The sequence below is a fragment of the Hyla sarda genome, chromosome 1, assembly GCF_029499605.1.
Source record: "Hyla sarda isolate aHylSar1 chromosome 1, aHylSar1.hap1, whole genome shotgun sequence".
Classification (NCBI taxonomy): domain Eukaryota; kingdom Metazoa; phylum Chordata; class Amphibia; order Anura; family Hylidae; genus Hyla; species Hyla sarda.
Window position 1 is genome coordinate 302860159 of NC_079189.1, and position 23013 is coordinate 302883171.

The following is a 23013-nucleotide window of genomic DNA, read 5'->3' on the forward strand; positions in this document are numbered from 1 at the left end:
AGTTTGAGATGCGGCAAATATTCCGCCGCAGCTCAAACTCATTGTAAACCTCCGCCCATATGACTGTACCCTAATAACACTACATTACACTAACACATAATAAAGGGTAAAAGACTACATATACGCATACCCCCCCCCCCCCCCCCCCCCCCCCCAATAAAAAATAAAAAAGAAAACAGTATTGTACGGCAGTGTTTCCAAAACGGAGCCTCCAGCTGTTGAAAAACAGCTCGCAGTATTGCCGGACAGCCACTGACTGTCCAGTTATGCCAGGAGTTTTGCAAACAGCTGGAGACACCCTGTTTGGGAAACACTGCCGTAGGGTATTTTTGTGGCGGATTCAAATCCTAATTTAATCCTCAAATGCTCATGGTGCTCTCTCACTTCGGAGCCCTGTCGTATTTCAAGGAAACTGTTAAGAGCCACATATGGGATATCTCTGTACTTGGGAGAAATTGCGTTATAAATTTTGGGGGGCTTTGTCTCCTCTTACCCCTTATGAAAAGGTAAAGTGGGGTCTACACCAGCATGTTAGTGTAAAAAAATATATATTTCTACACTAACATGCTGGTGTTGCCCCATACTTTTAATTTTCACAAGCGGTAAAAGGAAAAAAAAGACCCCCAAAATTTGTAACGCAATGTTCTTAGTACAGAACTACCCCATATGTGTAAAGTGCTCTGCGGGCGCACAACATGGCTCAGACGTGAGAGCGCACTATGTATATTTGAGGTCTAAATTGGTGATTTGCACATGGGTGGCTGATTTTACAGCAGTTCTGACATAAACGCAAAACAATAATTACCCAAATGTGACCCCATTTTGGAAACTACACTCTCACGGAATGTAACAAGGGGTAAAGTGAGACTTAAAGGGGTACTACCATGCTGACAAATTATCCCCTATCTAAAGCATAGGGGATAGGTTGCCTGATCGCGCGGGGTCCCGCCGCTGGGGACCCCCGCGATCTTGCACCCAGCACCCCACGTTGATGACTGGGCTGGTGATCGTGATGTCACAGCTCCGCCCCCGTGTGACATCACGCTCCGACCCTCAATGCAAGCCTTTGGCAGAGGCCGGGACAGCTGTCTCGCCCCCTGCCATAGACTTACATTGAGGGGCGGAGCGTGACATCACATGGGGGCGGAGCCGCGACTTCACGTTACTCCGGCCCGTGATCGGCAGTCATCAGACCCGGAGCGATGTTCGCTTCGGGGCCTGATGAGAGCGGGGTGCTGCGTGCAAGATCGCGGGGGTCCCCAGCGGTGGGACCCCACGCAATCAGGCATCTTATCCCCTATCCTTTAGATAGGGGATAAGTTGTCAGCACGGTAGTACCCCTTTAACACCCCTCAGGTGTTTGACAAATTTCCGTTAAAGTTGGATGTGAAAATGAAAAAAAAAAATGTTTTCACTAAAATGTTGGTGTTACACTACATTTTTCATTTTCACAAGGGAAAATAGGAAAAAAGCCCCCCAAAATGTGTAGCCCCATTTCAGTAAGAAAATACCCCATATGTGGATGTAAAGTGCTCTGCGTGCAAACTACAATGCTCAGAAGAGAAGGAGCGCCATTGGGCTTCTGGAGAGAGAATGTGTCTGAAATTGAAGGCCATGTGTGTTTACAAAACCCCCATACTGCCAGAACAGTGGACCACCCCCACCCCACACACACACACACGTGACCTAATTTTGGAAACTACACCCCTCATGTAATGTAATAAGGGGTACACCCCACAGGTGTCTTACAGATTCTTTAACAGTGGTCCGTGAAAATGAAAAATTTTATTTTTCATTTGCACAGCCCACTGTTCCAAAGATCTGTGAAACGCCAGTGGGGTGTAAATGTTCACTGCACCCCTTACTAAATTCTGTGAGGGGTGTAGTTTCCAAAACAGGGTCACATGTGGGGGGGGTCCATTGTTCTGGCACCACGGGGGGCTTTGTAAACGCACGGGGGGCTTTGTAAACGCGCATGACTTCCATTCCAAACAAATTCACTCTCCAAATGCTCAATGGCGCTCCTCCTCTTCTGAGCATTGTAGTTCGCCCACAGAGCACTTTACATCCATATATGGGTTATTTCCATACTCAGAAGAAATAGGGTACAAATTTTGGGGGCTTTTTCTCCATTTACCCCTTGTGAAAATAAAAAATGTGGGGTAAAACCAGCATTTTAGTGAAAAAAAATGCAACACTTTCAATTTTTTCATAAAATTTTTGAATTTTTCACCAAGAAATGATGCAAGTATCGACAAAATTTTACCACTAACATAAAGTAGAATATGTCGAATGAAAGGTTAAAGCATCCCAGAGTTATTAATGCTTAAAGTGACAGTGGTCAGATGTGCAAAAAATGGCCGGGTCCTACAGTGAAAATTGGCTGGGTCCTTAGGGGGTTAATAGTCACCATAGGGGACTGTTTATAGCAATCATTTGATTGCAGCACCATACATTTACAGCCTAACGAGGTTGATAGATCTTTGTTTCGTTACAGGGAGATATCTAATCAAAAGCCACTAGAGTTCACCCCATTGACTCTTTTAGTCAGCATAAAAAATGTCAGGTTCCCTTTTAAAGGGAGAACAATAGAGTTTCCTTAATGTCCCCATGTGTTGAAATGAAATCAGTGGTGAGTCAGATCTTGCCCAGTAGAAAATGTTTATGGTTTGTCATTTGTATCTGGCTAGATTTTTCCTTAAATACAAGAAGAAATTGTCTCCCACCTTAAATATGAATGGAGCCTTACAAGTTTATTGGTGCTTAGATGAGATTCTAACTTTTGTCTGTCGAGTATATGGTTCCATAACCCAATGCATGTCTTTTACAGGTCCAAAGGTGGTAAAATCTCGTTACATGCAGTACGATAAGCCTAAAATTACAAAGGTAAACCTTCCTTTAATGGGCACCGTCACTTCAAAGATTTTTTGACATGTCAAACGTTTTGATTCACCGTTAATTAGAGCTCTGAGAAGTGCTCAGCTAAGCATTTTACTGCCTGTTACCTGCAGTCAGAGAAAGATCGCTCAGCTGTGCACTTTTAACATTTGTCTAAGACATGTAAAAAGTGTTTTGTTTTGTGTTTGTTTTTGGTTTGGACACATTAACTCAAATGCCAAGGGCAGCAATTTAAAGGGAATGTGTCATTAGGAAAATAAATTTGTTATATTAATTTATGATGTTAAATATACAGGTGAAACTTGAAAAATTAGAATATCATGCAAAGTTCATTTATTTCAGAAATGCAACTTAAAAGGTGAAACTAATATATGAGAGACTCATTACATGCAAAGCGAGATAGTCCAAGCCGTGATTTGTCATAATTGTGATGATTATGGTTACAGCTCATGAAAACCCCAATCCCCAATATATTATAATTTGAGGAGTCATGTTATCTGCTGGTGTTGGTCACTGTGCTTTATTAAGTCCAGGGTCAACACATCCGTCTACCAGGAGATTTTGGAGCACTTCATGCTTCCTTTCCTTGTAGGTTGCATTGTGGAAATACAATGGACTTTAACCTGTATATTAAGATTCTTTTCTTCTAATTTTCATAATTTTCACTCCCAGCACAATGATGTCTGCATATGTTGCAAAGTATTCCTACAAAACTCTCCCATTGAGTCAGCGTCCGATTAGAATTTATTATGTCCATCTGATTGAAAATCAGTTCAGCTGCATACTAAAGCAGCATTCACACCTTTAAGTCATGATATTTCTTTGAACAGCACTGCTGGGGGCCATGAAATGGCTTGTGTGCAACTAGCTCAAACCTACCACCTCCGAAATACATAACTAGATAAAAGTATTTCAATATATACAATGGTACTGCTCTTAGAACCTTAGAGGGATACTAGGCTGACTTCATATTGCTGATGTATTTATACTGCCAGGGATGAGACTGAGGGAATGGAGTAGGTAGGGTCATGGTGTTTCTATTTTGGAATTGTATATTTTAAAAATATTAATGGAAATGAGATGTACTATTCTCTATGACCTCCATTTGTAAAAACTTTTATTCTGTGCCATGAGTTGAGGATATTTTGCATTTATATCTGCTTTCTATAGTATTAATATTTTAGTATTAATGTTTTGTTTTAGAAGAATAATGTTGCAAACACAACAGTATTATCAGCTGGAAAAAGCCAAGAAAAAAGTGGCAGTGGTACTCCCACTCGTAAGTCTATGGCACCACAAAGGTTTAAAGCACCCCTAGGTAAGTCAACTTGTTTTGTTTTTTTTTCCCATCAATTTATCAATATAATTGTACTTCAAGGAGATGTCTAGCCTCACAAGTCTTGTCCATGGGCTCCTGCTGGCATAAATATGGAAGTAACAAAAAAGTAATACACCCCTGTCCCGATCCCCCACTATGTTAATCCTGCCTGGGCCACAGAAAGCATGAAACTCTGAGATATCACAACAATCCATTATTCACTGTGAATATCTGTGCTGTCTCCATAAATTAATCACACAAATAGGAAGATATATGTGGTTCGGGCAGCATAAGAATAGTGCCAAGTTCCCTTAAAGCAGACTATACTAGAAAGTTGGGCAATAACATACGGTAATTCCAGCAACCTTAAAAATGTAACCATGGATTTAAAACTGTTAACTCACTATTGAAAGTTATTTCCTACCATAATAGGGTAGGAGATAACTAGCAGATAAGTGAGGGTCTGACCACTGGAACGCTCACAAATCATGCAAAACAAAGTAAAATGTTAAAGGGGTACTCCGGTGAAAACCTTTTTTCTTTTAAATCCACTGGTGGCAGAAAGTTAAACATATTTGTAAATTACTTCTATTAAAAAAATCTTAATCCTTCCTGTACTTATTAGCTGCTGAATACTACAGAGGAAATTCTTTTCTTTTTGGAATGCTCTCTGATGACATCACGAGCACAGTTCTCTCTGCTGACGTCATTATAATAATAACATTTCTTTATTTATTGTTGTCCTTAGTGGGATTTGAACCCAAGTCCCCAGGACTGCAAGGCAGCAGTGCTAACCACTGAGCCACCATGCTGCCCTTAGCATACATCTGCTATGCATGGTTGCTAAAATGGACAGAGATGTCAGCAGAGAGCACTGTGCTTGTGATGTCATCAGTGTTCCAAAAAGAAAGGAATTTCCTCTGTAGCATTCAGCAGTTAATAAGTACTGGAAGGATTAAGATTTTTTTTAATAGAAGTAATTTACAAATATGTTTAACTTTCTGCCACCAGTTGATTTAAAAGAAGGGTTATTCCACAATATCACAACAGTTTCCAGAATAGTTAACTAGTCACAGCTGTATAGATAAATGCTGTAAAGAAAGCCATGGTAATAACAGAGTAAGATTAGCGCATAAAGGTATAGGAAAATTCAAGCCTACTCACTCAAACCACTCCTGCAGCAGAATCCCGCTCGTCCATGAGTCATGGACAAGGCTGCATGAGCAGACACACCAATCACCTCCCACCACCATAGGGAAGGGATTTCTAACACTGAGCTAATGAAGAGGTATTTTTATAATAAATAAGAGGCATATAAATTATATGTACATGGTCAGGATTAGCTACTGAGTAACACATTATATATATATATATATATATATATATATATATATGTGTGTGTGTGTATATAATTTTTTTTGGGGGGTGGGATCTGACAGATATGCTGTAATGACCTGAACATAGTCAGCGAATTATGTTCAGGTCATTTTCTGACGATGCTTTTCAGTTTGAGCCAAGACTAGTATGTGTTTGGTAAATTAGCTGAATGTGATCACCTGACTACGTTTGTGTCTTTGAGTAGAATGGGGCCCGTGCCGCTTAGAGCATAGGTACTTAGAGCATCAGCAATAGATTTTTCATTTGTCAACGTATACATGCCTCGGAGGTACAAATTGTGATTCTTTGATATGTGCAAACTTTGATAAATCTGCCGCTTTTAAGGACTGTCCATCTATGTGTTTCAGGCTGTTTGATAAATCTAGCATATCTGAAGACTTTCTAGTGTAAGTTTAGACTAAATATTAGTTGACATACTGCAAACGAAGACCAGGCCCTTTTCTTGGCATTTGCAATTGTAAAGCTGGGCTATAGTTTTTTTTCTGTTATTTGTATGGCTATGTTCTGGTCACGTGATGAACTTGTAGCATATACACCAGGAATGATCCTGACATTCACTCTAAATGGGGGAGTTAATAATAATTAAAAAAAGAAAGTCTAGCTTTCATATCTTAACTTATCTGATAAAATGAAAAAGCATCGCTTTGCCATGGGCAGCAAAGCAGTTTTACTATGTACAGTTTTCATTAACTCCACTATTTTTTTGTATGACATCTTTTTAACAAACATAATATGAACAATAGAAGATAGTACGAGTGGCACGGCACTGCTCTCACTGATGGACTCGATGTGGTATAGGTGGATGAATGTGAATGAGGGTGGTGGTGCTCTGGTCAAAACTGAGACACAGTTGATATAATGGAATGAAGACAAAAGATCAGACCGGCAGACTCGCCACGATTCTCTTCTTCTTTATTTGCGTCAGCAATGCATAGACAAATACTCACAAACTTGGGGGTCTGGACGTGCAGTGGGGGGACAAAGTGGCAACAGACTCCGTTTCGCACGGACCACCGTGCTTCCTCCGGAGGAAGCACGGGGGTCCGTGCGAAACGGAGTCTGTTGCCACTTTGTCCCCCCCCCCACTGCACGTCCTGACCCCCCAAGTTTGTGAGTATTTGTCTATGCATTGCTGACGCAAATAAAGAAGAAGAGAATCGTGGTGAGTCTGCCGGTCTGATCTTTTGTCTTAATTCCATTATAATATGAACAATGTTCATCCATATTTATGTGATCCATATTTTACTTTGTAGTACCTTCTAACGTACCAGATGGAAGTTTCTTATGTAAAGATGACTTGCAGTCTACTTTGTTGGATGGTCACAAGATTGCACGCCCAGACCTGGACTTATCTGTTATAAATGGTGAGAACCACATATAGAGGGGCAGATTTATTGAAAGTGTCTTAAAGAAAAATTTCCCATAACAACCATTCACAACATAGCTTTCATTGTACCATAGTAGTTTAAGGGTACTTTCACATGCTATGTTCATTTGTTGCAGATTTTCTGCAACTGATTTTATTTAAATTGATTTGTTTTTGTGCGGATGTACTGCACATTTTCTGCAGCACATCCATAGTGTATAAACATACCCTAAGGCGATGTTCAGAGGGGTGAATGTCCGCACTGAAAATTTCCGTGCAACACATGCCAGCACTATGACCACTCGGAAATGTGCCATCTCATAGAATGCATTGCTTTTCCATGCGGACTCCGCAAAAAAAAATAGGCATGTCTATTTTTCTCTGCAGACTCCAGAATCGGGATTTCTGCAACAGAATTATCTGCTGGGGAAATTCCATTGTGTCCACAGTGCAGCAGAATCCCACCGATATCAATGGGACACTCCTGCAGAATTACCATTTCAGAGCAGCACAATTAGAGTTTTTGCCTAAATTGCCAATTCAACAATTTTCATTACTTGGTTTATCTGCCTGTCAGGAAAGCTCGGTGACAGTGCCCGTACATGTTGTACCTTTTGATACCCAGCTCTCCAGGATCTCTGATTGGTAAACATTGATGGTTAAGTGTAATGCATCGCTTTTTCCCATCTTGTAACTGAGGCAGATCTGCCTGTCAGGAAATCTGGGTGACAGATCTTGTGAGTGTTCTAGTTGCTGAAATAAATAAATACACACACACACACACACGTGTATGTATGTTTATCTCTATCTCTCCACTCTCCATTCACCACATGTAATCAGTAAATTATATTTAGCCCAAAATTGCGCCTATTCTGAAGTGGCAAATTTAAACTGCTTTATAATTTGGCTGAAATTAAGCCAAGTTATACCACATGATTTCATAAATGATGGCGTTAAAAGCATTGACTTAAACTGTGTTTAATATAATAATTTTTTTTTTTTTTTTTTTTTTTTTTACAACTCAGATAAAACATTGCAAAAACTAACCCCAAGGGCCCAACAAACGTCAGAACAGAGAAAACCCAAGAGAGAAGCTTCTGCTGTAAGTGCTGGTTTAAATGATGCACAGACACTTTTGGAAATTACTGAATATGTTTGCTTGTATATATGATGCCACAGTATTGTATAAATTAAAACATAACTTCTAGGCAACAGTTAGACTATATGGCGGGAATTCATCAAGGGTGGTTTAGGTGCGTGTCTTTTTACCCCATTAAAGGGGTACTCTGGTGCTTAGACATCTTATCCCCTATCCAAAGGATAGGGGATAAGATGCCTGATCGCGGGAGTCCCGCCGCTGGGGACCCCGTGATCTTGCACGCGGCACCCTGTTTGTAATCAGTACCCAGAGCGTGCACGCTCCGGGTCTGATTACCTGCGGCCACAGGGCCGACGGCGCGTGACGTCACGCCTCTGCCCCGTGTGACGTCACGCTCCGCCCCTCAATGCAAGCCTACGGGAGGGGGCGTGACAGCTATCAGGCCCACTCCCGTAGGCTTGCATTGAGGGGCGGAGGTGTGACGTCACACGGGGGCGGAGGCGTGACGTCACGCGCCGTCGGCACTGTGGTCGCCGGTAATCAGACCCGGAGCGAACACGCTTCGGGGACTGATTAAAATCGGGGTGCCGCGTGCAAGATCACGGGGGTTCCCAGCGGCAGGACTCCCGCGATCAGGCATCTTATCCCCTATGCTTTGGATAGGGGATAAGATGTCTAAGCACCGGAGTACCCCTTTAATTTGTGTGGTAGAAACTGTGTACCTGCACCAAATGTATTACATGGTGAAGAGCATGTGATAAATATGGTGCAGATCCACTTTGGTGATTCTTCTGCAACTTTTTGTACGACTTTTTAACCCGTACAACAAAATTTGCGACTTTTTGATAATGCTGTCTACTGCCAGTTTTGTAAGCCAAGTCAGGGCTGGTGTAGATGTGTGTCTCAGTTAGTGCATTTGCGCCAAAAGATGCACCACACTGAAAAGTCGCACATCATAAATTCCTGATCACTGCATAATATCAAACAAAATCACAACTTTGTATGTTTGTTTTGAAAAACCTTCTAACTAGAATGTTGCAAAATTTTGGTGCAAAAATCACTGCGCCAAAGAACAGCAAAAAAACTGGATAAAATGATTTGATTCCCCCTATATGTGTATTCATGTTAAGTCAGCCTTATATAGTAAAAGCTACCATGACACGCCTTAGAAGTCCTCTAGTATTACGTCTCCTGGGTGTCTTCAACTACAGGTAGCATGAAACAGAGACCAGGCTTAAGATCATGACATACTATTACTCATAGTTTTAAAAGACACCGGAAACTGGGTAGCCCCGCAGCTTTCCTCACAGGTTCTTTCCACTCCCTTTACACACACAGGGAGAGACATGTTACTTATGGCCAGCGTGGCAGGGAACAGTTACCATTGGCAAACCTAATGACTTCTTAGCCTGTTCCCAATAGCTTTTAATTTTTTGATTTCTCTGCAACACCTGAGTGTTTATTCTTATATACAGCACTGCTATTTAATGTTTAATTTCACTTTAAGAACAGTTTTTGTTATATATTGTGTTTCTTCTTTTTCCCATAGTCTAGCAGCATTTCAGAGGACTTGATAGACATGATCGAATCGCAGACCTTGATATTTACCTATCTCACTATGAAGGTGAGACGTCTTTCTCTTTCTCCGATTTTTTTTTATTGTTCTGTTATCTGATGGGCTCAAGATATTTGGTCAGCCACCAGTCACTGTACAAAATGCAATTATTAGGACTTAAATCCTTTCCCAACATCCTTTGCACATGTACAACTGAAGTCAGCAGGATGTGCGTGCATCAAGCTTCAGAGCTAATAGAACACAATCATATGCAATGCAAAAGTATTGCAGTTTTTTATGCAAGTGATCAAACGAGCTTAAAAAGTTAATTAAATTAAAAAAAAATTCCAATCATAACCCAAGCATGTGGCCACTTTATGACATCCATCACAAGAATGCAATTTATCATATTGAGTGATTGATGTCTGTGACAGATGACATAAAGTAGCATCCATCACCAGTAGGCTGTCATTGCATTCATTTAATGGATGTCATGAAAAGAGCTCATGGCATTTTTTCAGTGGAATTTTATCCTATGGGTGAAAGGCCACTGTTAGGTAGCTATCACATGCTCCATTTGTCACATATGTAAGGAGCTCAAATAACATCTTGCCTTAATTTATATTACAGATGCAGAAAAATATTACACGTCTGGAAGAGAAAGCCGAACGCAGCCTGTTGCTAGTGCATGATGAGAAGACACAATTACAGGAGAAAGTGCAACAGCTAAAACGGGAACTGTTAATGACAAAAAGGGAAGGGAAACTCAATGATTTGCTTGATAAGCAGGTATGCTAAATGCTTTTTGTTTTGATGAAAAATGTCGTTCTGCTATCTGGGGAATGTCTGCACTGAGATTTTACATGCAGACATTCCCCTATGTGGACATACACTGCTCAAAAACAATAAAGGGAACACTAAGATAACACATCCTAGATCAGAATAAATGAACTAATCATATGAAATACTTTAGTCTTTACATAGTTGAATGTGCTGACAACAAAATCACACACAAATTATCAATGGAAATCAAATTTATCAACTCATGGAGGTCTGGATATGGAGTCACACTCAAAATCAAAGGCTGATCCAACTTTGATGTAATGTCATTAAAACAAGTCAAAATGAGGCTCAGTAGTGTGTGTGGCCTCTATGTGCCCGTATGACCTCCCTACAAAGCCTGGGTATGCTCCTGTGGATGGACTGATGGTGGATGGAGCGAGACATGCTGTCCCAGATGTGCTCATGCTGTCCCAAGTCTGGGGAACGGGGGGGGGGGTAGTCCATAGCATCAAGGCCTTCCTCTTGTAGGAGCTGCTGACACACTCCAGTCACATGAGGTCTAGCATTGTCTTGCATTAGGAGGAACCTAGGGCCAACAGCACCAGCATATGGTCTCACAGGGGGTCTAAGGATCTCATCTCGGTACCTAATGGCAGTCAGGCTACCTCTGGCAAGCACATCATTACTGACCCACCGTCAAACCGGTCATGCTGGAGGATGTTGCAGGCAGCAGAACGTTCTCCACGGCGTCTCCAGACTCGGACTGGCAGGTTCACATGTGCTCAGTATGAACCTGCTTTCATCTGTGACGAGCACAGGGCGCCAGTGGTGAATTTGCCGATCTTGGTGTACTCTGGCAAATGCCAAATGTCCTGCAGGGTGTTAGGCTGTAAGCACAACCCCCACCTGTGGACATTGGGCCCTTACCAACCTCATGGAGTCTTTCTGACCATTTGAGTGGACACATGCACATTTGTGGCCTTCAGGGCTCTGGCAGTGCTCCTCCTTGCACAAAGGTGGAGGTAGCGGTCCTGCTGCTGGGTTCTTGTCCTCCTACGGCCTCCTCCATGTCTCCTGATGTACTGGCCTGTCTCCTGGTAATGCCTCCATGCTCTGGACACTACGCTGACAGACACGGCAAACCTTCTTGCCACAGCTTGCATTGATGTGCCATCCTGGATGAGCTGCACTACCTGAACCACTTGTGTGGGTTGTAGACTCCATCTTATGCTACCACTAGAGTGAAAGCACCGCCAGCATTCAAAAGTGACCAATACATCAGCCGGGAAGCATAGGAACTGAGAAGTGGTTTGTGGTCACAACCTGCACAACCACTCCTTTATTGGGGGTTGCTAATTGCCTATAATTTCCACCTGTTGTCTGTTCCATTTGCACAACAGCATGTGAAATTGATTGTCAATCAGTGTTGCTTCCTGAGTGGGCAGTGTAATTTCACAGAAGTGTGATCGACTTGGAGTTACATTGTGTTGTTTAAGTGTTGTTAGGTGTTTATTTTTTTGAGTAGTGTAGTATAAAGCTAAGTTCAGACGTGGGAATGGCTCCTCTGAAAATCTCATATTTTCTCTTGCGCTTCTCATTGGGGGACACCTTACAGATTGGTATATGCTCCTGCCACTAGGAGGCGCTGACACTAAGAAAGAAAAAAGAGTCGGCTCCTCCCTGGCAGGATATACCCGCCCACCTGCCGTGAGATAATCAGTTTTAGTTAGTGTCATTAGGAGGCCAGACGTGGTCTGTGGGTACCCAGACCTTGTCTTTTTCTCTGTTATTTTCCTAGATTTAGACTAAAAGTTTAGTTTTTCTCTCCTTTTTTATTGTTTCTAGCATTGGGGGCGACAGGAGTATGGCGCTGCCTGATCCCCCACATGCGAGCTAGGGGCACGGTGCATTGGGTGAGAATGACCCGTTAACCCCTCCTCGCCAACATCCAGCGCCTGGCGGTGTACCTTGGGTCCGGTCCCCCATTCGCCCCTGTTCGCAAAAGGCAGGTGGCACTAGCTGCTCGAAGACTTCGAGGGTGAGTATGTGACGGTCAAGGTGAGTATGTTCCTCTCTTTCATTTTGCGGGTCCTTCTGGTTTTGGGACTGTGTTTTATACATTGACGGTAGCGGTGTGGCGGGTCGGGGGCGGTGGCGGTGATAGGTCTCAGGACCCCCGGACAGGCGGGGGGAGGCGGCGGTCTATGGCACCGCAAAAGCCACTGCAGTGCATTGATTTAAAGCGCCCGTTTTAAATCAATGATCTGCAGCGGTGTCGCGGGGGATAAATAGCCGATAACTTATACCGGAATATCGGTATAAGTTATTGGCTATCGGCCCTAACCTCCACCCATTATCGGTATCGGCCCTAAAAAAAAAACGATATCGGTCGATCCCTACTATTGACCCTCCGGCGGCTTAGCAGGCTCTTATGACACTCTGCTATGAGCTGTCGCTCCGTCAGTCGACCTTGTCTGCCTCTTACGGGCAGCACTTGGGGCCACAGTGGGGGCTCTGGGCTCTATGCCCCCCTAGGGGGGCTGGTGTCTGTTTTACTGTGTATAATCTCCCTTTCCATAAAAAAAACATATATTCTTGGTCACTCAGACCATTTCTTGGTGTTTGGCTTTCTCTTGTGGCCTACACTTGTGTTAACATTTGGCGTCTATTATTGCTCATTTCAGGGACCACATCCACCGCCATGGCGGGCTATTACTAGGGATTAAAGTTCCCTTGGAATCGGGGGTCATGTTCCAAAGCAATATGTTCCTTTTTACCACTGTGGGCCATACAATGAAAAAAGTTTTGCATTCCTGGCGGACCCTCAGGTTTCCTTCAAAACTCCTCCTCTGTTACGTCTCTAGCGTCCATCCTTGGAGTTCTTGACATGTCATGCTGTGGGTTTTCCTTCTCCATGGGCTATTGCATACGCGGCTAGTGCTACGGTGCTCTGAGGAATATTCCTGCGTGGCATGGCTTCGACCTGATTTGATCAAGCCAGGCAGTAGTCTCGCCTGTTCCTCATTTCATGGATGCCGCGTCCGAGCTCACACTCGGTACCCCTCTGCTACTGGAAGGTGTCTTCTACTCCAGCGGCAGCAGTCCCGGTCCCTCGCTGCTGTGGAGGTTTCCGACGGAGTGTCCCATTGTCTACTATGGGCCCATACCAGAGAGCCAGGCAGTGGTCTGCATGGTTGCCTCCACCGCCTGTCATACATCAAACGTATCTGCGGCCGGAATTCCGGTACCTCTCTTCTTTATGTGGTGTCCGATGGAGTGTCCCGTTGTCTACTTTGGACCCATACCAGTAAGCCGGACAGTGTTCTGCATGGTTGTCTACATTGTCATACATCGAACGGCTGATGTATCTGCGGCTGGAGTCCTGGTGCCCCACTACGGTGTGCGGTACGGACAGCATGACTCACTGTCTACTATGGACCCATACGTTTGTGTTTTTTGGCCCAGCTCTGGGGTACAGGCTTTCGATCCCTCTGGAGTCTCCTGTGGCCCCTCTAGACGGCGTTGGGCTGCCTCCGAGGTCTGGGGGCTCTGCCCACCTTGCACTTGTTACATGGCTGTGAGGCAGCATTTCCCTTTTGTTGCTGTGCCTAGCGCACTTGTCATTCCCCTTCCATAGGGGGTGTGGGGATCGGGGTGCTTGACATAGGTCTTTACTGGTGTTTTTCTTCCCTAATTGACCACCCTTGCTTTTCCCTCCTCTAGAGGGAGTATGCTGTTGAGTTTTTTCTGCTGCCAAACTGATACCGTCTCGTTGTTCTCCCCCCCCCCCCTTTTTTTTCTTAGGTGGGTTATCGGCGGGGCCGTGATCTTTTTCAAGGACATTCAACAGAGTTTTCTACTTTCTAGGTTTGTGGGCTTGCCGGCCACCCTTGTAGCCTGTTTTTTTTCTACCTTTTTTGTTATCTTCTGCTACTCACTCAGCCTGGACTCTCTCCTCTGTTGGAGAACTTTGTTCGTTCTCCATGGCAGGGTTAGTTTTTCTTACCCTTTTTTTTATCTGTGTCAGTTATACTACACTGCCACCTAAGTCTTCTGGCGCACTCCTTCCTGCACCTAGACCCTGGGAGTCCCAGTTGGGCTCTCCTTTGTTTCCCCCTCCGTTCCCGTTCTGGCGGAATGTTTGTTCAGAGTGCTCTGGACCACTGGGTCTATAACTTGTTGGTCCTTGGCTTCACCTCTGTCTTTGGATGCTGTGGCGTGCCTTCTTTTCGGGCAGCTCTTTCGGTTGACCCTTGGTGCTGGTTCCGCCTTTGGCTAGCCGGTCAGGCGGGGCGGCTTTTTTTCTCTACTGCACTCCCTCTCTTCTTCATGTTTTAAGTGGAAGTGGTCGTCCGGAGTCTTTTTGCGGTCATCTGTTTTTCCTTACTCTTCTGGGGTTTTCGTTTTCCAGGAGACCCTGACATATTCAATTTCTTGTCTGGTCCCTCCAGAGGTCGGCTTTTTCCTTGGGGTCCTGGTCCATCTTATTGGATGGGCAATCTTCTGGGAGTTCACATTCCGGCTTTTAGTTTGTCTCCGACCTGGGGGCTCGTCCACGGGCTCCGTGGACACGTGAGTTCAGTCTTGGGGCTGATTCCTTCTCGCTGGTTGTAATTTCCCCACCCTAGGGGACTGCTTTGGTACCACCCATCTGTAAGGTGTCCCCAATGAGAAGCGCAAGAGAAAAGGAGATTTTTGTACTCGCCGTAAAATCTCTTTCTCGTAGCTCTCATTGGGGGACACCGCACCCACCCATTTCTTATTCTTTTTCCAGATTATTCTTTCCAGTTCTGGATTTGTCTCTCTGGGATTCCTTTCTGGGGTCCTTCGGACGCATTTCTTGTTGCCTTCTCCTACTGCTTTGTGACAAAACTGATTATCTCACGGCAGATGGGCGGGTATATCCTGCCAGGAAGGAGCCAACTCTTTCTTAGTGTCAGCGCCTCCTAGTGGCAGGAGCATACACCCATCTGTAAGGTGTCACCCAATGAGAGCTACGAGAAACAGATTTTACGGGGAGTACAAACATCTCCTTTTTTGTTATTCACCTGACAGCGTAGTGCTGGCAGAACATGTCATCTCTAGGACCTATCGTAAAGGCGCCATCTCATAGACTGCAATGCATTTCCGCAGAAAGAATAGACTAGTCTATTCCCTATCCTGACCCCTTAACCCCCCCCCCCTCATTTGGAATGACCCCACAACATGCCCAAAAGATGTTTGCTTACTAGGAAATGATGTCAAGGCTAGTCAGTTGTGTAAACATCCAAGGGGCTTACTATGTAGCTATGAAGCATATCTATAAATGCTGATAGAAACAGAGTAAAAACAGATTTAAAAAAAATAATCTGTATCTGCCTATAGTCAGTAAATTATTAAGCAATATGTAAACTTTTCGTTTGTGAGCTATTTTTAACACTATTCTATTGAATTGGCTCTTTAACAATTTCTATAAAAAAAAAATTTCATTTTTGGATGAATCCTCTTGACAAATATACATGAAAAATTGTGATTTGGGTAACCTAAAACTTATCTTGTACAGGTACATTTCTATAGGTGGATGTCAGAAAAATGTAAAGTTGTAAAACAGGAAGATGTTAGCTTTTTTTTTTTTAATCACCTAGACCCAAGTGAAATCTGTATGTAAAATCCGTTCAAAATGCTAAGCGTATCTGGTTTCTGATGCCTTCATTTAACTGTTGAGAGAGGGACACGTCATGCTTGTTCTTCTCTCTGACCAAAAATGTTTCCTTGGTGCCCCTGTTCTGAGAATTCATAACATTTGTATTGTCTACCATCTTCTTGCTGTCATTTTTTGCAGGCTGAAACCCTTGCTCCTTCTACTGCCACCACAATCCAATTTAAAGACAATTACTCCTCCTTTGCCACAGCTCTGGATTTCACAAGGCATCAGCTGCCTATAAAAGATATCCATATCCCTGGCACCCGACAGAGATTCCTTGGTATTAAGATTTTATTTCTCATAGATATCACTTTTGCATTTTTATCTTTATCTATGTTTGTGCACTGATCTGTTTTCCTACGTTGGTCCTTTTCTCAGTTCTGATGACTAGTTAATATTAATAACTTTGATCTGACTCTAGACTGTTTCTGTGTTCTTAGAGCAGAATAATAAAACAAAACATTCACGTCTCAAAGTTTGTTAGTCCTTTTCTATGGCAAGTGCAGTTTATTGTGACATTTTGGGCAGGAAACAAAAAAGCTGTGTACATTAATTTGTTGCTTTTCTGCCTTAGTGGAGCTGTTAAAAGTCTTGAAATTCTGGGCATAACTTTGCTCAGTTCTGTCTCCCACACTTTGTACACAATGCTGGAAATCTCCTTTCATGCTGAAATATTGCACAACACTGCTATCATTGCAAGAATTCGCATATTCTGGATATAGTTTTCAAAGTAAATCAGAACAAGTTATCTTATTTGGGCAATATTATTCTTATTTTAGCTGGTATGAAATAACTAAGTTATGTACACAGAATATCTATTTTTCATATACAAAGAAAAATTTATGTATATTGCTTTAGACCACAAAATAATAATTGTACTTTAGGAATGCCTTTCTGCCATGTGGTACATTGAAATCAAGTACTTGAACCAGCTTTTAGGGCTTAAAGGGGTATTCCATTATAAATATACTGCGTTTTCGAGTTCAGAGATCAGAAGCGTCCAGCTGCTCGATAAATGTAGCTATGCCTGCGGAGCACTGTGTGCCCTTCATTCCTGGGAGAATTATATCCATGTTCTCTGCATCGGTGGGGGTCCCAGCGGTCTGAATCTCACTTATCAGCATGTTCTCCCCCATCCTATGGATAGGCAGGTAATCTCCCTGTCTCACCCCCACATAATAAAATAACACATACCTGTCACCCAGCTTTCCCAGTCTTCTGTGGAGACTATATATTTTAGGAGACTGGGAAAGCTGGGTGAGAGGCAGTACACAGAGCACTGTGGGAAGTTCATCGGTAATTGGTATCGGCAAGTGCTTTAAAAAAAAGTATCGGTACTTGTACTCAGTCTTTTAAAAAGAAGAAAAAAATTATATCTGGACATCTCTTATCTACTTGGATAAAAAGTTGTTTTTTTTTTCCTTCAAATGACAGGTACACTTTAACTACTCTAGAACAGTATAAAATGTTTGTATTTTCTAGTACATTGTGCAATGAATTGTATATAGCTTTATGGCTCACTGCTGCATTCTGTAAATGTCAGGATTATCAGGGAACCTATTGTCACTTATTTTTGTAATCTATTTGTTTGATAGAGGATACTCAGAAACACCTAGCTTCCACCAAAGCTCTACTTCAAGAGGCCTTGCCAAGCCCTGCTAGTGACAGTATGGATTTGTTAGACACAACCAAAAACTTGGAAGATGTTGTGCTCAAGACAGATGCAGAGCTTTCACGGTTTGTAATTTATAGAGATTATTGAAATGCCATTTATTAAAGCTAGCCATACATGTAGGCTAACTGTTTGCTAAACGCTAGTTACATAAAAGGTGATTTTATATACGCATTACACTTTTATTATTCATGTAAACCAGTTTGTATTTTATGAACCTTGTTTTTGTTTTTCTCCACAACTACACTAAATACTTTTTCCTCAGGGAAATGGTATTTTTATTTGTGTTAATTAATGCAATGAACCCAGATAAGCTAAAAAAAAAAAATAAGAAATTGAAGATCTACTTGTAAAATTTTTGTCTACCGTCTAGGTTACCAAAATGTTTGGTAGGATTAAGTATTAGCTGTGTTTATTGCTTTATGTGCCAAGTAATCCTTTATTTATAAAATAAGGCACCCAGCTGTTCCAGATGAGCGATCAGCAGGGGCTCAGTGAGAAGGTGAACGTTGGGGAAATATAAAACCTTTATTTATGAGTAGGCCAAGATTGAGCCGTTTTCACTTTTCTCTTGCCTTCCACTTCAAGCATTATTTTGTGGTTCATGAAATTGCAGCCAGAGCACATCCAAGTATATGCAGTTACAATTTCTTATCTACATATTTATTTTTACAGGAGTTTGCACCAAGTACTGGACTTGTCTTTTAAAGTGAACAAAGAAGTATCTCTACAAAACCAGAAACTGGTGGAGAAAAATTCTGAAATGGACCTTGTAAGGCAGTGGTATTTTGACTAGGCCACCAATTAAGTTTAGTGACCCTGAACAGTTTAGTAGCATCTGAAGCACTTTTGACACAGATTCTTAATATTCAGAACATACTTTCATGTATTTTTCGGAAATAATGTAGTTTCATTGGAACATCAGATTTTATCATCCACACCATACAGTCTTCATTCAGCCTGCACCATGGTGGAATTGTGAAGTTGCTTTGAAGTAAACAAGGTCTAGACTGAAGAGGTCATTTCCTTGTATAAGTGTATAGAAAGTAAAATTGCACTCTATATAATTTGTTGTTTTGTTTGTGTTTGTTCTATTAGAGGCATTCACTTTGTGCATAATTTAGTAAAGCAAACCTGAAATAAAAATGAATATGCAGCATGCTATACTATGTTTTTTAGTAACATGATAACCCCTATTCACTTAAATCTGACCAGTCAAAATTAGTGAGCAGAAAGATCATGGCAGTCCTGGTCTTTGTTAATTACTTCTGTATGCTAAAACTTTCTTTTTCTGCTTTTATCAGTTTAGTACAGATTTTGTAGGAATACGTCAGTACAAGTAGTTAGTGAAACTAGTAAACACTACACCACTGTTCCCACTTTAAAAATCCTCAGCATGAAACTCCAGTTATAGTGCTGGTGAACCAGATTACAAGAGTGAGACATCACTTTTTACAGGAATATCAGCAAAGTGAAGGAGAAAATTCAAAATCTTCATTTTTTACACTCGCATGTTATTGTAGACCCAGTTTTTGAATTTTTACTAGAGGTAAAAGGAGAGAAATCCCCTTAACGTTTGTAAACCAATTTCTCTCGAGTAAGGAAATACCTCATATCTGTATGTAAAGTGTTTGACAGACGCAGTACTCAAAATGGAAGGAGCGACAATGGGATTTTGGAAAGTGAGTTTTTCTGAAATAGTTTTTGGGGGGTATGTCACATTTAGGAAGCCCCTTTGGTGCTAGGACAGCAAAAAAAAACTCACATGGCATACTATTTTGGAAACTACACCCCTCAAGGAACGAAACAAGGGGTACAGTGAGCCTTAACACCGCACAGGTTTTTGAAGACTTATCGTTAAAGTTGGATGTGTAAAAAAAAATAAAAATCTTTTTTTTTTCACTAAAATGCTGGTTTTCCCCAAAATCTTACATTTTTACAAGAGGTAATAGGAGGAAATTCCCCCCAAAATTTGTAAGGCAATTTCGCTTCAGTATGGGTGGAACTAAACTGCCTTGAAATACAACAGGGCTCTGAAGTGAGAGAGCAACATGTGCATTTGAGGCCTAAATTAGGGATTTGCATAGGGACGGATGCAAGAATTAGAGTTGCCTCCAATACCGAGATTACCGTACGGCAGTGTTTCCCAAACAGTGTTTTTAGGATACATTCACACGGGCGGGTTCACAGCGAGTTTCCTGCCGGGAGTTTGAGCTGTGGCGGAAAATTTGCTGCATCTCAAACTTGAAACGCTCTGTAAACCCAACCGTGAGAATGTACCCTGTACATTCACATGGGATGGGGGAGCAGGGGGGACCTCCAGCTGTTGCAAAACTACAACTCCCAGCATGTATGGTCTATCAGTGCATGCTGGGAGTTGTAGTTTGCCACAGCAGGAGGCACACTGGTTGGGAAACACTGAGTTAGGGAACATACTCTGTGTTTCGCAACCAGTGTGCCTTCAGCTGTTGCAAAAACTACAACTCTCAGCATGCAGTGACAACTGAAGAGGCATACTACTAACACTCCCAGCATGCCCTTTGGCTGTCCGTGCACGCTGGGAGTTGTAGTTTTGCAACAGCTGGAGGCACACTGGTTGCAAAACACAGTTTGTTACTTAACTCAGTTTTTCCCAACCAGTGGGCCTCCAGCTGTTGCAAAACTACAACTCCCAGCATGCACGAACAACCGAAGGACATGTTTGGAGTTGTAGCTTTGCAACATCTGGAGGGCCACAGTTTTGAGACCCCTGTGCAGCGGTGTCCAAACTGTAGCCCTCCAGATGTTGCAAAACTACAACTCCCAGCATGCCCAGACTGTCCAGGCATGCTTGGAGTTGTAGTTCTGCAACATCTGAAGGGCTACAGTTTGGACACCACTGCACAGGGGTCTCCAAACTGTGGCCCTCCAGATGTTGCAAAGCTACAACTCCCAGCATGCTAAGACAGCCTTTGGCTGTCTGGGATTGCTGGGAGTTGTAGTTTGGCAACTCCTGGAAGGCAGCAGTGAAGGTCACTTACCTTTACTGCTGCCTCCGCCGGTCCCACCGCTGCCTCCCGCGATCACCGGTTCCGCTGCTGCCAACGGACATGGTGATCTAAAAAAATGTATTGGACGTGTATACACGTCCATTTGCGTTAAGTCAGGGGAAAAATGGACGTGTATACATGTCCATCTGCGGGAAGGGGTTAAACATGCAAATTTTCCTGCAAAAAGTTATAACTTTTTAATAGAAGTAAAACCAAAGCTATATAACTTGAGTATCATTTAAATCCTGTGGACATACAGAATAAAGATAAGGTGTCATTTTTACCGAAAAGTGCAAATTTTGTGAAAATTACGATTTACCATAAAGTGCACTGCATAAAAACCAAACCCCCCATAAGTTACAACATTGCATTTTTTTTTTGTTTTTTATTTTCTGCCTGCAAATATTTTTGCACAACTGTCGCTAGTTTATCAGCCAGTACCGCTGCTTAGTGCTGGGGAAGAAGCTGACAGTTTTCCTTTTAAGATTTTGAACATGATGAAAGATGAAGAAGCCAAACCAAATATATGGCTGTATTTTTTGTTCTATGACATCAGGGATGTGGAAATCCTATCGCCCGATGCCCGGGACAAGTAGTTTTGGGCGCCGGGCAGGTGAATTTTTTTTATAGATTTAGCCCTGTATCGGGCTGGCAGGGACAGACAGACTTCTCCCTTATTTTTCTTTAATGCCGGTGTGAGGTGCAGGAGCCGATGCAAGTCTGCACCTCACACCGGCTCTCAGGGTGTATGGAGGGGGCAGTAGCGGCCCCCAGCTGATTTCAGTAGCCGGGGGGCTGCTGCTCAGAGCCCCACCAGCCGGTGTGAGGGGATCTCAGGAGCGAGGGCAGAGCCCCAGGTCGCCATCTGCAGGAGATGATTAAGCCACGCCCCCTCATCCCCCCCCCCCTCCCGGAGGATGGAGAGCGCAGCTCTGCATAATAAAAGACCACAGGGGGAGAATGAGGACGTACACAGCTCCTCCCTCTCCCACACAAAGCCTCTCCCTTCCCCCTGCTCTGTCTACACAGGACCTCATTTATCAGGGGGAGGTTTCAGGTATTCACAGGGAAAATACAGAGCGGGGAGAGGACGTGTGTGAGGAGACTGCACTGCACGGGCTGGGGATTTCACCTCACACCGGCTCAGATGAGGAGGCCGAGCATGCAGGCGGCGTCAAGGGTGGTTGTATATGTATGTAATGTATGATTAGGGGGAGTATATGTATGTTGTGTGCATATGTATGGTGTATATTTATGGTGTGATTGTATGTGTATATATGATGTGTGTATGGTGGATGTGTGTATGTAATGTATGATGGGGGCAGCGGCGGGTCTATGTAGGATGTATGTAATGTAGAATATAGGGGGCAGTGACCCGGTGTATGTATATGTGTATGCATGTATGTTTTGTACAGGGGCGGACTGACAAGTGCTGCTGCCAGTTGTGCTAATTTTTTTTCATTTTTTTTTTTTTTTTTTTTAGTGGTTTCTGGCGCCCCGTACTAAATTGCACCCCCAGAATCCCACCCTTCATACTCACCCGCCAACCAAGAGCCCCACGGATGCACGAAAACACGCCCGAACCAAAACTACAACTTCCAGCATGTTGCACCATAACCTAATCTATAGAACTATAAAGTGTAACATGCTGGGAGTTGTAGTTTTTGTTCGGGTCAGCTGCAGAGCCATAAGCTGCATCAGGGCATGCTGGGAGTTGTTGTTACTAACTGTAATTCCCATAATAGACCCAAAGAAAAAAGGAGCTACTCAAAAATTATAAGTGAAATATAAAATATAAACTTTATTTAATGATATTATTAAAAACAGTGCAATATGTTAAAAAAGGAGGAATACGGCACAGACAGGCGGCATACCTGGGACAATGGCAATAAATGTGCAAATATTGCTGAATCTCATTAAATTTATGTATACAATTACTGAGGCAAGGGGGTACAGTAGATACATATGCTGGCAATTCCAGTTAAAGTGCAAGTGCAAACAGGATAAGGCCTAAGCATTAATCATATAGTGACAAATAAATAACATATACATACCGCAGTAATATAGAAAAAGTACTGCAAGTCCCAGGATGCCGCCACCCCTACACGTGTTTCGGTCTGCTGACCTTCGTCCGAGGGTGACGGCATCCATGAAATAGTGGCTATTTATGTGCCCAAGGACCAATCGGGAATAACTCCCGGCGGAAGTAATA

General features: G+C 42.9%; 1 protein-coding gene across 3 annotated transcripts in view; it reads left to right on the top strand.

The window, feature by feature from the left end:
• The window catches only part of HAUS8 (HAUS augmin like complex subunit 8), a 53812-nt gene extending 34303 nt beyond the window's left edge, over window positions 1–19509 (top strand). Inside the window, exons 3-11 of one of the 3 annotated variants that reach the window (XM_056518148.1) lie at window positions 2831–2886; window positions 4102–4216; window positions 6868–6978; window positions 8006–8082; window positions 9629–9703; window positions 10265–10423; window positions 16239–16380; window positions 17696–17837; window positions 18448–19495. In XM_056518148.1, coding sequence (XP_056374123.1) covers window positions 2831–2886; window positions 4102–4216; window positions 6868–6978; window positions 8006–8082; window positions 9629–9703; window positions 10265–10423; window positions 16239–16380; window positions 17696–17837; window positions 18448–18568 — 998 coding nt within the window. In that variant the 3' untranslated portion in view covers window positions 18569–19495. Of the gene's footprint in view, window positions 1–2830; window positions 2887–4101; window positions 4217–6867; window positions 6979–8005; window positions 8083–9628; window positions 9704–10264; window positions 10424–16238; window positions 16381–17695; window positions 17838–18447 lie in introns of all 3 variants that reach the window. The other 2 variants (XM_056518146.1, XM_056518147.1) reach the window with 2 other exon arrangements.
• Window positions 19510–23013: the final 3504 nt, after the last annotated feature.